Source organism: Anas platyrhynchos, chromosome 12, assembly GCF_047663525.1.
Source record: "Anas platyrhynchos isolate ZD024472 breed Pekin duck chromosome 12, IASCAAS_PekinDuck_T2T, whole genome shotgun sequence".
Classification (NCBI taxonomy): domain Eukaryota; kingdom Metazoa; phylum Chordata; class Aves; order Anseriformes; family Anatidae; genus Anas; species Anas platyrhynchos.
Window position 1 is genome coordinate 11,564,172 of NC_092598.1, and position 14,432 is coordinate 11,578,603.

The 14,432-nt window shown below is 50.5% G+C and overlaps 2 protein-coding genes across 4 annotated transcripts in view; both read left to right on the forward strand.

Moving 5' to 3' along the window:
* The window catches only part of NLRC5 (NLR family CARD domain containing 5), a 46,009-nt gene extending 39,353 nt beyond the window's left edge, over positions 1-6,656 (forward strand). For both annotated transcript variants that reach the window (XM_013099982.5, XM_072043756.1), the window contains exons 43-48: positions 131-214; positions 1,142-1,225; positions 1,377-1,460; positions 2,634-2,717; positions 3,373-3,456; positions 4,373-6,656. In XM_013099982.5, coding sequence (XP_012955436.4) covers positions 131-214; positions 1,142-1,225; positions 1,377-1,460; positions 2,634-2,717; positions 3,373-3,456; positions 4,373-4,454 — 502 coding nt within the window. In that variant the 3' untranslated portion in view covers positions 4,455-6,656. The remainder of the gene's footprint in view (positions 1-130; positions 215-1,141; positions 1,226-1,376; positions 1,461-2,633; positions 2,718-3,372; positions 3,457-4,372) is intronic.
* Positions 6,657-9,105: 2,449 nt separating this feature from the next.
* CPNE2 (copine 2) overlaps positions 9,106-14,432 on the forward strand; it is a 51,282-nt gene continuing 45,955 nt past the window's right edge. The window contains exons 1-2 of one of the 2 annotated variants that reach the window (XM_038185438.2): positions 9,163-9,239; positions 10,145-10,222. The gene's annotated coding sequence lies outside the window, so the exon portion shown is untranslated. Of the gene's footprint in view, positions 9,240-10,144; positions 10,223-14,432 lie in introns of both variants that reach the window. The other variant, XM_072043982.1, reaches the window with a different exon arrangement.

The following is a 14,432-nucleotide window of genomic DNA, read 5'->3' on the forward strand; positions in this document are numbered from 1 at the left end:
GATATCCTGGGAATATGTGGGATGATTAAAAAGATGTTGCACCTTTCTTCTTGGCAAGTTACATATGAGTGAGCTTTTGTTACAGTTTTATTCTAAAACGATCCTCAAATGCTTGTGTTTCTTTTGCTAGCTTACAGAAAAATAACATTGGGCCAACAGGAGGGACAGAGCTGGCCAGAGCCCTGGTGGCATGCAGGCTGTTGGAAGAGATAAGGTAGGTCGTGGCAGGACTACTCAGGGTGGTGCCAAATGTATGGACTGGTATCGCTCTGCAGGTGGGAGGCATTTCAGCTCTCTGGCCTGGGGCTGTTATCTAGGCTCTTTCCCTGTGCAGAATGGTCCCATGGAAGGCCACCCCTCCACCCCTCCTAGACATGTTTCTTCGGGTGAGAGGAAACGTTGTTTGAAGTTCTGCTGGGCCTTTTGCAGCTATGTGCCTTTAAACTATTTTCTGCAGTAACCTGAGGACTGACAGAGCTTCTAAATATGAAACTGAAAGAACGGAGGCAATATGAATTAACTCTTCCACCTTCATCCTTGATGCCATGGTTCTTTGTTATCTGTATATGGTTAAATAACAAAATTAATTAAGATGTGGGTAATTTGGATGTGAGATATGGTAGAGCAGGGTAGGTATTGCCATGGCTCATGCTGGTAAACAGGAATGGAGCAGCACACCCTGGTGAAGGCTGGAAAGCAGTTACTGCTGCTCCTGAGCTTTTGAGACCCATGTCTTCTTCCCGTTCTCCCTTTGATGTACAAGCTTACCGTCATTTCCTCAAGAGGCACACCAGTCACTAACTATAGTATAACCTCTTGTTTCCAGTTTCTCGTGCATTTCATGTGCTGCAGATGTGTCTATCTCAGCCACAGGTATAACCCTGCATTACTCCCTGCAATAAATTAACTGGTAAATGGATTTAGGTTTGTAAGTTAGAGCAAGGCTGTCATTCCCATTTTACCAAGCAGGGAACTGACCCTGAGTTGACATGTCTGGCCTGTCGTTGCTGTCTAGAGTCCTCACTTAGTCTGTGCTAGTAACTGATTTGCTAATACACCTAGTTGCATGTTGGTGGTGGGTCTTCTCTGACAGCAGCTGCTTTTTCTGCTACCACTTAAAGCTTCTCCATTATTCTTATAGTTTATCAGAAAATGACCTTGGGGAAGGGAGTATCCATGCCCTGTCTGAGGGACTGCCACGCTTGGAACACCTCCGGAAGATTGAGTGAGTACCAGGCCACTGAATGCTCCTGGGGCAGATTGTGGCTGGCTTTCTTTGTAGCATCACAGCAGATGGTGCTGGTGTTGTATTCCCACCAGTTCTGAAACCAGCACTTTGTGCTCTTTTTTTTTTTTTTCTTTCTCCCCTGCTTCAGCTTGAAACTCTGTGGAATCACTGATGATTCTTCAAAATCACTTTCTTGCGCCTTCCAACAATGCCCTGCCATGGAGGAAATAATGTGAGTATGGAAGTGGATGGGGAGGTCCTTCAACACACAGGTGACACTTGTATTGATGTCTGCTCTTAGTGTTACCTGCAGAACACTTCTGATCCTGCTACGCATTTATTGATACTTACCACTACAGTACTTTTTAGTGATAAATTTGCTAGTGATTTATCAACTGACTAAATTCAATGCAAAAAATCACAGGTATAGCTTGCACTTTATTGGAAGTGAAATATGAAGAACTGAACAGAATATGGAGGAAAACACTTATCTTCAAACTTTTCCCATTATCCTTTGTCTTTTGGCATCTGCTCTGAGGGGCAGGACAAACTCCTTGTCTTGTTCTTCATGGCCAAGTCTTATCCCCATTTTTAAAAAAGATGGCCACAGCTGGCTCTCAGAGCAGAGCTGGAGATTTTCTGTGTAAGTGTAGAGACTGAACTGAGAGCTCAAAACAAAATAAATTCAGCCTGCAGATGAGCAGGTGGTACCACCAGCTCCTAGAGGTCACTCCTCTACCAGGCTCTCCAGACATCTTTGCTGTGGCCAGCTGGGTGACACTTGACTCTCATGCTACTCTGATGTGCTGCAGGTCTGCAAGTACTTGTGAAAGGTTTGAATAAAGTGGTGCATGGGTCATAAGCCCACCAGACTTCCCCCTTCCTCCCCCGGAAGGTATTTGTGTGGAGATCACAGGTATTTTAGGACTTATGACATAAAATAAAAGCCAGGATTTTACTACCAGTCCCAAAAGAGGTGAATTCTGGTGCTAACACCACATAATCTAGTGGAATAATAGGAGGAGTAAAGCAGTATACATGACAGTATGCTGACACTCATGAAATCCCAGAACAGTCCATGAAGTTGTTTGGTAGAGGGCCCCTATTCTTGGACTGGATTCTGTCTTGCCTTTCTTTTTTTTGGGTCCTATGCACCATACAGAAATTCTGGAGTTCCAGAATGTTTTACCACACATGGAAATATGCAGTGAAACTGAGGAAACCCCTCAAAATTAATCTTTGTAGAGTAGGGGAACTTTTATGTACCATGATAAGACAGTAATAACCTCTTGTAAATGGTTGAATCTGTGAGGGGCTTGTAGCGTAGCACTAATGTTGTTCCCCTTGTGTTCACCATTGGTTGGGCTTGGCTGACTCACCTGCTGGGGTTTCTTGTCTATCTTAGATTGTCTTGGAATTCCCTTGGGGATGGAGGAGCCCAGGAGCTGGCCAGTGCCCTCCCAGGGATGGAAAAGCTGAAGATGTTAGAGTGAGTACAGCCACAAGAACAACACCAGGAAGACCGGTATTTGTGTCATTGAGCCTTCAACTACAGTACTTCTGTGGGATGTATGCTAGGAGCAACAGATGGACATGCTTCTGCAATTCTCATGCAGAATTCAGATGCTTACTTAGCCTGCTGTATACGCTGGGCCAGTCTTGCTTGAGTGATACACAGAGCAAAGTGCTGTTGAAGCACCTCTTGCTTAATTTAGGGTATTCTCTGGCTGTGGAGATATCTGAGAAGAATCTAGTCTGCCCAGGCCTCCTGTTTGAGTCCTGAAAGACAAAATGGAATCTCTGGGGCATGAGTCGTATCATTCAATAGCCTCAGGTGAGCTTCTTCCTGGAGGCTTTTTCTAGCATTTTTTGGCACCAAGCTCATGGTGGGATCTGTTAGAGCGCTCCAAAAGCAAGGGAGCTCTTACAAGTCCTGTTGCTAGTAGGAGGTCATGGGGAGCAGTACGTGCTTCTTGTATAAATAGGGCCATGGGCATCAAGGTGAAGATGATGTTGGTTGTGAAGCATTGCTGCGCTTGTACAAAAGTGTGGCTTCTGGGATAGGAGAAGGAGTCAGTGATTGTTCTGCTGTTTTCTGCTCTTAATGTCGTTTTGCTTTTTAAAACGTTTTGCTTTTAAAATAGTCTGGAGAAAAATCGCATTGGTGCCCGTGGAGCCGTGAAGCTGTCGGAGGAACTTGTCAAGTGCCCGGAAATTCAGTTCATAAGGTGAGCAGATATCACAGGGGGTTGTGGCTGCATGTTGGGTCAGAAGGACTGCAAGGCTTTATATGAGGCAATAATAAAGACCCACTTGTGTATTTCCCCTGTAAGTTTTCTTTCTCCAGTTATGTCTGGTTTCACTTCCAAAATATTTCCCTGCCCTGTCCCAACCTCTGTCCTGGGATCCATGTCTTGCAGATACCCACTCTTTGTCATTGCTTCTCCAAACCATGTGTATCAAACTCCACTAGAAGCCTCTTGTGAGAGACACCCGTTCATCCATCACTCATTGGAAAAGTCACTCTTCTCAGAGTGCCTCTGATAATTTTTGGTAACACAGGTCCCAAAGCCAAGTATCTGCTCCTATCTAAGCTGTGTCTTTGACCCAAAACCAGCCTCTGTCTTCCCCAGCAGTGAAAGCATCTGCAGAGCAACCACTGAGAAGTATTTCTGGTTCCAGCTGGAGCTTGGGGCCCCCGTGTTCTTGCTCAACGTGGTGCAGCACAGCACGCAGCCCCTCTGGCTCCATGGAGCACTCTGCTCCACAAGTTAAGGGCCTGGTCCAGGCAGCGTTGGGGTGGACTCCAACAAATGAGGCAGATCAAGGAGGGTGTCGCACATAATCCAAGTTGCTTTTGTAAGTCAGTTTTTCCTCCCCTTCCTGAGATCCCAGTGGCCTGAGGACCTTTCAAAGCCGTAATCTTTCTCGCAGGATAGTTCAGTGAGTCCGTTTCAGGAGGTGGGAAGCTGCTGGGTTGCTGCTGTGTCACTAAGATACGGCCACACCTTGCTCTTGTCTCACTGTCAGACCAGCTTTGATAAAAACCTAAAGCTGCCTCTTTGAGTCAGCCACTGTGTTGGGCATGCCACCTCCTGGCCCACCACACCAAGCCCTACAGTAACACGCTTGCTGTCGTTACAGGCTGTGGGAGAATCCGGTGCCCAAGGGCCTCGCTGCAGATTTGACAAGCCAAGACCCAAGACTGTGTTTCTCCTTCTACTAGCAAAGAAAAGACATTACCTGACTAGGAGTTGCTTTCCGTTTTCCATTGACCTCAAAAATTGCACTAAAAAAAAAAAGGAGATTCTGAAGAACGCAGGAAACCAAAATTCCTCCAGCTAAAGACTGTAATTATAATGTCTTCTTTCGTTGCACTGAACCAAGTGTGAACACTTACGTGTGTTTTGTTTCTTATAAGCTTTTACTGTACAGAAGAACAAAAAGACTAAAGAATTGCTGCTGAGCAGGCAACGTTCTTCATGTACCAACACTGAAACTCTCTTCAGGATGATGAGATGCATCTGCTCATGCTTTCAGAAAACCAGCAGAATATTTCATTATCTTTAATCAAGATTACAACACCTACAGGATGTTTCAATAAAAGAATGAACATCCTCCAGGAGAGGATGTAACATTTTTACAAAACTGTAAACTGTTGATGCTGTTACAAATGCACTGGAACAAGCTGTTTGAAAATTGTATATAGCTGTGTGTGAAATATCTCTATGATTTTTAAGAAGAAGAAGAAAAAAAATATTTGCTTCGTAGCGGGCTTCTCTGCATGCAGAATTGTCTCAGTGTCATAGCAAAATCTTCAGAACTTTGGCAATTTCAAATCATTGTCTAACAATGATCAATGTTTGTGCTGCAATAACACAGCCTGCTATTGCCATAAATTTCAGTGAGAAAACTTGAAGTACTAAAGGTGTAAAGCAATTTGTAAGAAAACTGACTATTATATGTGAGAAGATATGCACCACTGCCTACTTTCCTGTGGGGTTTTCCAGAGCTTTGTTGGATTTTTGGATGGCTGCTTCTCTAGTGGCTTCCCTTTGAGGTGAAGGGAAGGATAAATTAGCTTGAAATGCCGCAATTTAGACTACATAATGGATTCTGCAAGCTTGTGCATTGCCTGGCCATGAATGCTGCTGGACTGGAGGGAGAAGATCCCAAGCACTGAGTTTTCTACTCTGCAGAGGAGACAAACCATGGCAGCTCCTTGCATGTGCAGAATGCCAGTTTGTGTTGCAGGAGAGCATGTCATTCTCATTATTTATTAACTTGTGTTATAAAGTTTTCTTATGTGCTTGTACTGTAAATATTTAATCTTTGTGGTATGTGGGCAGCCAGTGGGTGTTCCTCCTGGAGGAGCCACTGTCCTTATTTAAAGATCAGCATCAAGGTCTGAGAGATACCAATGCTGTATAGAGGTAGGACCCATTTTGTAAAGAATGCACTCTGAAAATGCTTTAAAAAACACAGCAAACAAAAAAGGTGGTGAAATTCCTTATTAGGCCATAATTCATTAAAGTAATCAAGTATCTGAGATTTAAACACTGGAATTTAAGATTAGGCTTTTCCAAATGTGGCCTGTATTTTCGTTTTGCTTTTTCAGATCTATTTTGCAGATGCAAATCTTTGTAGTGCCCGTGAGAGGAACAGTGCGGTGCAACAGGCGCTGTGACCACAGGCAGAGAGGTGCCTCAGTGCTGTTCATTCCTCACAGCTTTCGAGGTGAGCAGTGCTAACGGGGCTCTGCTCTGCCCCTGGTCTCCCAGGACTTCTGTTGGAAATGCAGCAAGGTGGACAGACTTACAGTCCACCCTGGTCCAGGCTGTGATTTGAAAAGCCATTTTATCCTGCATTTTCAACATTGTTTTAGAAGGACTGAGTACTGCGCCTCATAAATAATGAGGTATGAAGAATATGTATGAAGAATAAAATCACTGGGGTGGTACTCCTTAATGCACCTCGTGATGGCCATTTTGTAATCTTCAGTAGCAGCCACCGCCAGAGCCTTTTGCTGTTACCACAGTCCTATGCAACAGCAGGGACAGACAGTGATATTCACTGTCAAACAGAGGTTTGTCCAGCTCTATGGTGTCATCTCCTTGATGCACTCCTGCCTTTTAATTTGTTCTTGTGTCATGATAATTTATTTTCCTCTTTTACTGGTGTGAAATGTACTTCCTTGCATATTGTTTTTCCTCCTTTTTTAATGGGAAAAATAAATGTGCTCTGAGTAATTAAGAAAACCACTTTGATGAGTGCTTGACTTTTCAGTTCTGTTTTTTTTTTCTGTGTCTGGGTTGCTAACCTCAGATGGCTGCCTTTGCACAGGGATCTCTTGGGTTGCATCATATTGTTGGATTGTTCTTCCTTGCAATGAAATGCAGTATTTAAAAATAAATGAAATCTGTGATTATCCTCTGCTGTTCCCCTGACTCCTGAAGTTAGGAAGCAAGCGCTGTATGCCATGAGGTTTGTAGTGACATGAGGCATGCTAAGAACATCAGTGCAGCATTCCTCTTGACTTTAGGCATTAAAGAGTGTCTGTGAAATCTCAAGGCACCCCTGCAGTTCTCACGTTCATTCCAAAATTCAAGATTAGCTCCCAGACTCCTGACGGGCATCATCGCATCATCTCTTCCAGAACACCAGGTGTCAGCAAAACCCCAGGCATGAGACGCAGTTGTGTGTAGCCCAGGTATCCCTGGCCCAAACCAAGTAATTGGGCTGAATTTCAGTGCATGGGTCCTCCCTGGTGTGCCCAAACACAAGATTGCATGTTCTCTGTGCCTAGCTGGCTTCATTTGCTGGATTAGGCCTTTAAGTATTCTACTTAGCTGAGGCTTTGTGGAAATGTCACTGCATTTAGAGAAATTGAGGTCTGGGTTGAGTTATGTGTGAAGCAGAATAATAAAATTGGTCCTGAATTTGTTTCTTACACTGAATAGCTGGAGCCATCAGGCTGCCCTTCCCCAGCGTGCTTCCCATTGTCACTGCGATGCTGATTTCCGTATTCTCAGCTTGCAGCCACGTCTGAAAAGTTTCCAGGGGGAACCTGGAGGCTTCATCCAATACCAAGGGGTAGCGTTAGCCTTATGGCACACAGGAAGACATGAGAGGCTGTGGGGGATTGCACGAGATGGCTGAGTACTGGAATGATTCCCAAATAGATGGTAATTAACGTGGGCCACTTTCGGAGCTGTCACTGTGAGGTTTCACATTTATCATGGTCCAAAAATGGAAATCTGTCGGGACTTCCGCACACCCCTATTGTTTCAGGCTGCCTGCAGCCTGCAGAAGACAATGAACGCGCCAGTCAGGACTGGTTCCACGCACAGAAGGGATTTTGCCCCCTGAGACCAGATCTTTAGAAATAAAAACACTGCTGTAAACAAACATACTGCTGGAGGGTGGTGAGGAGCCCAGACTCTGTGCTGTGGAATAGACGGCGCAGGGCTGAGCCAGGCTTTTGCATGCAATGGCTGCTGTTACGTAGAGCTGGAAATGCAGCTGCAGTTTCCCCTCTGATAAAACCAGCTCTGAACCCATTGGGGCTCCAAGATGTTGTGTTAGATGGGAGAGAAAGAAAAGGAAACACTTATTTCAGGGAAAAAACAAAAACAAAACAAAACGAAAACCTGCTATGTTGGCATTCATGCAGTATTGGCTTCTTGTCCCTCCAGAGTGACACTTGGGGACAGCGGCATGGAGGTGACAGGGCAGCCCCAACACAAGGCCCATTTCTTGCACAGATCCCAGATACTGGCTGAACGCCTCTTTTGGGCACAGCCTCCTTTCTTCCTGCGCTAGCTTCTGGCTGGGCTAACACAGAAGGAGGGATTTTGCTCCTAAAAACCTGCATTTGGCCTCAGCTTTTGTTCGGATGTACCCCCAAAAGGCACGCTGCCTGGGCAGAGCAGGAGCATCCTGGTGGCCAGGCAGCCAGGGAAGATACAAATCTGGGGAAGGGAGGGGCAGCATCAGCGGGGAAATCTGCCTTAGTGCCTTAAAATTCATCTGACTTTAAGCAATCAAGCTGCAGGAGAGGGGAAAGCTGGTGAGGAGGACACTGGGACTTGCTCTTGTTGGCTGTGGTCTTTAGAAGTATGAACAGAAGCTTCACTAAAGGGCCCTGTACAAATAAAGGTGACTCGTTTCATCTGAAGCCTCAGAGGGATGCTTGCAGCCTGATTACCCCAACTTCATCTCAGAAATGGGGCATGACCTGGTCACAGTGAGGCAGGGCCGACCCGGTGTCCGTCAGAAGCGAGGGGTGCTGCTCCCACAGAGTTGTGTTTTCCTCATGGGTATATAACACGGGAAGTCCTCTGCCAGCCTTCCCCCTGCTTTTCTCTGAAAGCTTTTCCAGCCGTGTTTGCAGAGCGAAAGGCCACGAAACACAGCCAAAGAGGAAAACTTCGAGTGGATCCTGCTTCTCCTACTGGAACGCGTTCCCTTGGCGTGAGGCGTTACTGCAACGAGAGCCTTTACTGCAACGTATGTGCGGAGCGGGACGCTCCCTTGGAGCTGGGTTAGCTCCAGAGAAGGACTTTGGGGAATGAGGACGGCAGAAAACACCCCCAAAACTCCCAGAAGACGATGCAGCACCCCGGATGCCAACGAAGGCGGTGCTCGACGTCCTGCCTCAGCGCCGCGAGCCCCGAACCGGGCTGGGACCCTGAGGGACCCTGAGGCACCTTGAGGGACCCCGAGGCACCCTGAGGGATCCTGAGGGACTCCGAGGCACCCTGAGGGACCCCGCCTGCCTCACGGGCCCAACTGCGCCCCTTCCCCGCCCGGGTCAGGAGAAGAAGGAGGAGGAGGAGAAGGAGGAGGAGGAGGAGGAGGAGGAGGAAGGGGTGGGGGTGGTGCTGCCGCCCCCGGTCCCCGCCCGCGGGCCGCGCCCCCCGAAGGCGGCGGCGGGCGGCGGGCAGCGGCCATGGCGAGGCGCTGAGCCCGCGCCCCGCGGGAGCTGCTCGGCCCGGCCCGGCCCGCGGCGGTGAGCACGGGGCAGGGGGCGCTGAGGGAGGGCAGGGGGCGAGGGGCTGAGGGGAGGCAGCGGGGAGGGGAGGTGACAGCCCTCGGGGCAGGGCGGGGACGCCCATCCCGCAGCCTTCGCGTTCCCCGTTCCCCTTCCCCGCCTGTTGCTCGAGCCCACCCCCGGCCCCGGCCGCTCCCGAAGTCGGCAGCCCGGGGAGCGCCGAGCCCCGCCGGGGGGAGCCCGGGTTAGGGGACGAAGGCAGCGGGCAGAAGGGCAGGGGTGGAGCGGGAGGAGAGCAGAGCTCCGGGCAGGACCACCGCCGAGGGGCTGCACCCCTGCTGCTGCCTCTCCAAACCCCCAAGGGGCTGGGGAGGTCCCCGTGAACCCGAGCTCGGGGCTCGGAGCCTCCTGGAGGTGCTCCCGTGGGGCTGGGGGCAGGAGCAGGCTGGGGCGGGCACTGTGCGTGTCCCGCAGCGCTGCCACGGCTCCTGCCTCCTTGTATCTGCCTCTGCTTGGGGTCCCTGGCCATGTGCAGGCGTCCCCGAGCGCAGGGAGCCACGGGGGGCTTGCTGGTAGGAAGGCTGGAGTCAGGGATTTCTAGCAGTAGGGCTGGTGCTGGGGCTTTCTTACACGCTGCGTGGTGTCCCCGTGCTTTTCGGGGGTCAGAAATGTTTCATCGTGGGTCCAGCATCGCCTGTCAGGGGGACAGGGAGCAGAGTGATGAGGAGGGCTGGGAGCAAAAGCTCGGGGTGCGGGGAGAGGGTCCTCGCTGGAGACCTGAGGAGGAGGAGGGTGTTTTCATGGAGTAGCCTCCGGGAAGCAATGCGTTTGCTTCGGTTACAGCTGCGTGACAGCCTGGGATGCACGTCTCCTGAGGAGGTTCATTTTTGTTTCTCTGCTGCGACATCTGCCACTGCTTCCAGGGCATCCCAGCCAGGACAGTGTGGAGGGAAGGTGCCAGGCAAAGTGGCACAGGAGGTCCCCAGCGCTTGTTGTGGGAGGTGAGAGGTCCTGGAGCTGCCTTCTGAGGCTGTCATGGAGCTGTGGCTCCGGGGGCATGGGCAGGAGGGTCGGGGCTGGTGTCCTCGAGTCCAGCTGTGGAGCTGCTCCCTCCCCGCTGCCTGTCTGAGCTCAGCTGGGTGGTCCGGAGGGAAATGAGATGGGCCCACAAAGGGCCACATCACTGCACCGCCCCGGGGGTGTCCTTGTTCCCGGGGAGGAGACAGAGCCGAGGACCTTGCACCGGTTGCTCGCAGCATCTTTCATTCAAGAACCCATTGCTCGGGGGGTTTGTGGGCACCATGAGCAGGGCACTGGCCCTGCGCACCCTGGTTTCCACCACGGAAAAACCCTTCAGGAGCTCGGCTGCTCGAGCTGCTGGTGAGGATGCTGTTTGTGCCGTGGGGATGTTCCTGCATGCTGTGAGCCAAGCGTTCCCCAGCAGTCCAGCACAGCATCGTCTTCCAGCTCTCTCACCCCAAAAGACAGGAGCTGTGCGGTGCTGGAGCAGCTGCTAGCTCCCCCGTGATCACCAGTCTGCCCAGCTGTGCACTGGAATTGTATGGGTTTTGTCTGCCTTTTAGGGCTTTTGGGAGTCTCAGTGTGGCGTATGAATGGTCTGTGACCAATAACCCACCTTCTTACTTCTGTTAAACCCGCTGGAAAGAATTTCCCACTGACTTCAGTGGAAACCTCTGCGGGCAGTGTGTGCCTCTGGGGAAAGCTGCTGGGCATCGGCTGTGTGACCGTGAAGCGGGGCTTGTTCTCCTGGAGCTGTCAGAGCGCCGAGGACATAATGCTGGCTTAATTGGTGGAAGAGCAGCACTGGCAGCCTCCTGTCCCAGCTCAGGGTTGCCAGCCCTCATAAGGAGCTCATTATTTGAGAGCTTTGGATTTCGTGCAAAGGCAGAAGAAAAGGTAAATTTTGGCACTGGGGAGTGGGCAGGTGTTTGAAACTGTGTTCCTGGCAGGAGCCGAACAACAAAACGGCATGAAAAAAACAAACATATCCCTCCCCCCTCCCCCCCCCCCAAAAAAAAAAAAAAGCACAAAAAGCACAACGTTATGGCTTGTCTTAAAACCTCTGTAAAATATTTGTTGAGAGACTTGAGTCTTCATTTTATCTTTAGCTCAGTCTCCTGGCTGCTGGTGTTGTTCTATCCAGGCGGGTTGTTTGTTTTGATCACAGGAGCAAGGGAGAAAGTGATTCCCAGGTACTCAGGTGAGTTAGGAGGCCATGTGCTGTCATAACAATGTCTTTAAAGCACCAGAAAAATAAGCAAATGTAGCCTTCAGTAACAGTGACTGCACTTTTTATTCGCATGCTGCCTTTTCCTGTGGCTTTGGGTTTGGGAACTGGCAGATTTTCTGCCTCTTTCCAGCATCCAACAGGAAAAAGCTCAAGTCTAAAATAGGCACTGCCCCCCAGCCCCAGGTTTTCCATGACCAGGCAATTCCAGGCGGCGAGGATTTAAGAAGGAACATCAGACATTGAGAGGCTTATTTTAAAAATCCAAAGAGCTGGGAACATGTGTTTTGCTGTTAAACGGCAAGTCCAGTGCTGTGCAACCATGTAAAGCAAATTTTATGTTCCCTCCAGCAATTTTTAAAGCTGTTGGAAAGGAGCTGAGAATTTATCAGGCTTAACTCTCATTATAAGCAGTGTTCAGGGTTTTGTGTCCCTGTCAAACAAATCCACATCAGGGCGAAGCTTTGTGCGTCAAGTGCCAGCCTGGCAGCATCTCTGCTGTGAAGCAGGCAGATGAAATGTAATAATTCTGGAAAAAAATGGATTTTCACGATGAGCATGTGGCTTCACCTGTGTGCAGCGTCAGGGTGAGCTCCAGCCAGGGGGAACGTCACTGGTGCTGTCACCAAAGCGAGGACTTGGGGTGCTCCTTACTTTGCTTGCTGGTGGAACCCAGCACGTGTGGTGCTGGTGGGCATCTGCATCCCTCTGCTGCTGAACTGGTTTGTACCCAGCTCCTCAGAGTTGTCATGAGTTGGTGGATGGACAGACGCTCGATGTTATTCAGCAGAGGGAAGGACGAGCTCTCACTGCCCCTCCTGCACCCAGAGCATTTCTTTCCCCAGCATCATTGTGGCAGTGCGAGCAAGCATTGCACAAAACTTAATTAATGCTTATTTTTAGGATCAGGGAAGAGGCTTTGAAGTTCTGGCTGCTCAGCAAACACCCAGTGCCGCCACCAGCCTGCAGTGGCGTTGGTAAATGCTTAAAGGTGTTTCTCATTACTGAAGTAATGCTTTTTTCCCCTCACCCATGATGCATGGTATTGGCTAGAAATAGCTGAAATTCAGCTGAAATTCAGAAAGCCAGATATTTGGTTTTAATACATTAGATAAGCCTTTAATAAGTCAAATAGCCAATACATGCTAGGTATGCTGGGTACAGAAGGAAAAAGTAATTTCACCCCCAGATATTTATCAGGGGTGAGAAAATTCAGAAGCAGTGGCTGGAAGTTCAAACCTGCCCACAGTCCCCAGCACGCTGTGTCTGAGAGGAGAACCCCTGCCATGGGGTTCGTGGTTTACGTTTGCTCCTCTGTAGATGCAGCTTGTGGAGGGTTTGACGCTAGCTCCAGGATTCACGGTGACATCACAACATTTTCTGCCCTAAATCACAGATTTTCCGAAATTGAGCCCAAGGGGAAGGCTGTATTCAAGCAGCAATATGTGGTTGTCGTGGTGTGTCTAAGCCAAACGTGCTTGCAGATGGCAACTGGAACTGGGTCCAGCCATTGCGGTGTGTTCGTGGTGGAGGATGATGCTCTCGTGATCCCGTCTTGCCCTGCCTCTCTTCCCCCTCTCCGTCTCCGAGCAGCATCCCTCTGCTGCCGTGCTGGGAGCTGGTGGCTGATCTGTGAGCAGTTACCGAGCGCCGAGTGTGCAGCGAGCTGTGGGTGCCTGGTGCCAGCTGGGGCTGGGCTGCCTCCTGCTCCCAGCCGTCACAACCTGCCTTTTTTTCTCTCAGGTTTAGAGGAAATGCTTTTCTTTTTTTTTTTTTTTTTTTTTTTTTTTGTCTTTTCCCAGCGTGTGATTTTTCTGAGCGCTCTTCTGAACACACTAGGTCTCTGCGTGGTCTCTGTGAAGCGTGGCACTGGCAATAAAGCCGCTTCCCTCTGCCTGTCACCGCAGGGGTGGAGGAGCAAGCCTTGCTTCTGCCTGCCAGGACGAAGCCTGCTGCTTCCCACCAGGTGAGCGCCGTGCATACACGCTGCCACTGCTGGGAGCGCAGCGCTCGTGCTGTCCCCGTGCTCGTCGTGCCGGGTGACTTCCTTCCAGGAGGCGAGGTTTTGCACAGCCCGGTCGCTTTGGGGATGAAGTGCTGGGCGATGACGCCTTTTAGACTTCATCCAGAGCAGGCTGGGGAGCAAACCTCGCTGCCCTTTGCTCCCGAGTGCTGGGACGGACTCTGCTCAAGGGTCAGGGCAGGGCGGGTGGCACTGCAGGCTGCCTGCTGGCCGGGGGCATGTTTTCCTTCACACACCCAGCTTTCCGAAAACTCTGCTTTCTGTGGGTGCGGGACCTCTGCGAGGACGTGGGTCCTGTCCTGCAGTCCTGCAGCAGGGGTGATGGAGGTGCCAGGAGAAGCAGGCTGCTGCTGGCGTGTCTCAGCTCCCAGCTGGGCTTCTCAGTCGCTTTTCAGGTGCTTTTGGCTGAAGCTGAGCCTGACTGTGCTTGCAGGGATGGGAGCATCTCTCCCACCTGCCCAGCTTGCTCAAAGCATCCCCTGACTGTTGCTGGCCCTCCTCACCGTCCTGCATCCCAAACGGCAGCAGGGTGCTTGGCATTGCGAGCCAGCTGGTGACCAAAGGCAGGGCTGGCAGCGTCCCCTCTTCGCCAGGCAGGTCCCCGGGACTGCTGCCAGCTCGGGATGGGGCTTGCAGCCTGGGTGACCCGTGCTCTGGGGTGGATTGTAGCCCACGTGCCATCCCCTGGCAGGAGAGCAGTTTCTCCCACAGCTTCCTGTGCTTTGTCCCCCTGCGGGAGGCTTTTTGGCTGCTGTGAGCTGCCCTCGCCCATCGCTGGGAGCTTCTTCCCCTCAACAGCACGTGCCCTCGGGGCTGGAGACGCTGGACGGGGCTCTTCAGGACAGAAAGGCAAAACCTGAGCTGCTGCTTGTCAAAGCTAGGATGCTGGTTAGTGAATTCTACCCCGTTATCCCTTCAGCTGCTCTCTGGACGCAGCTTC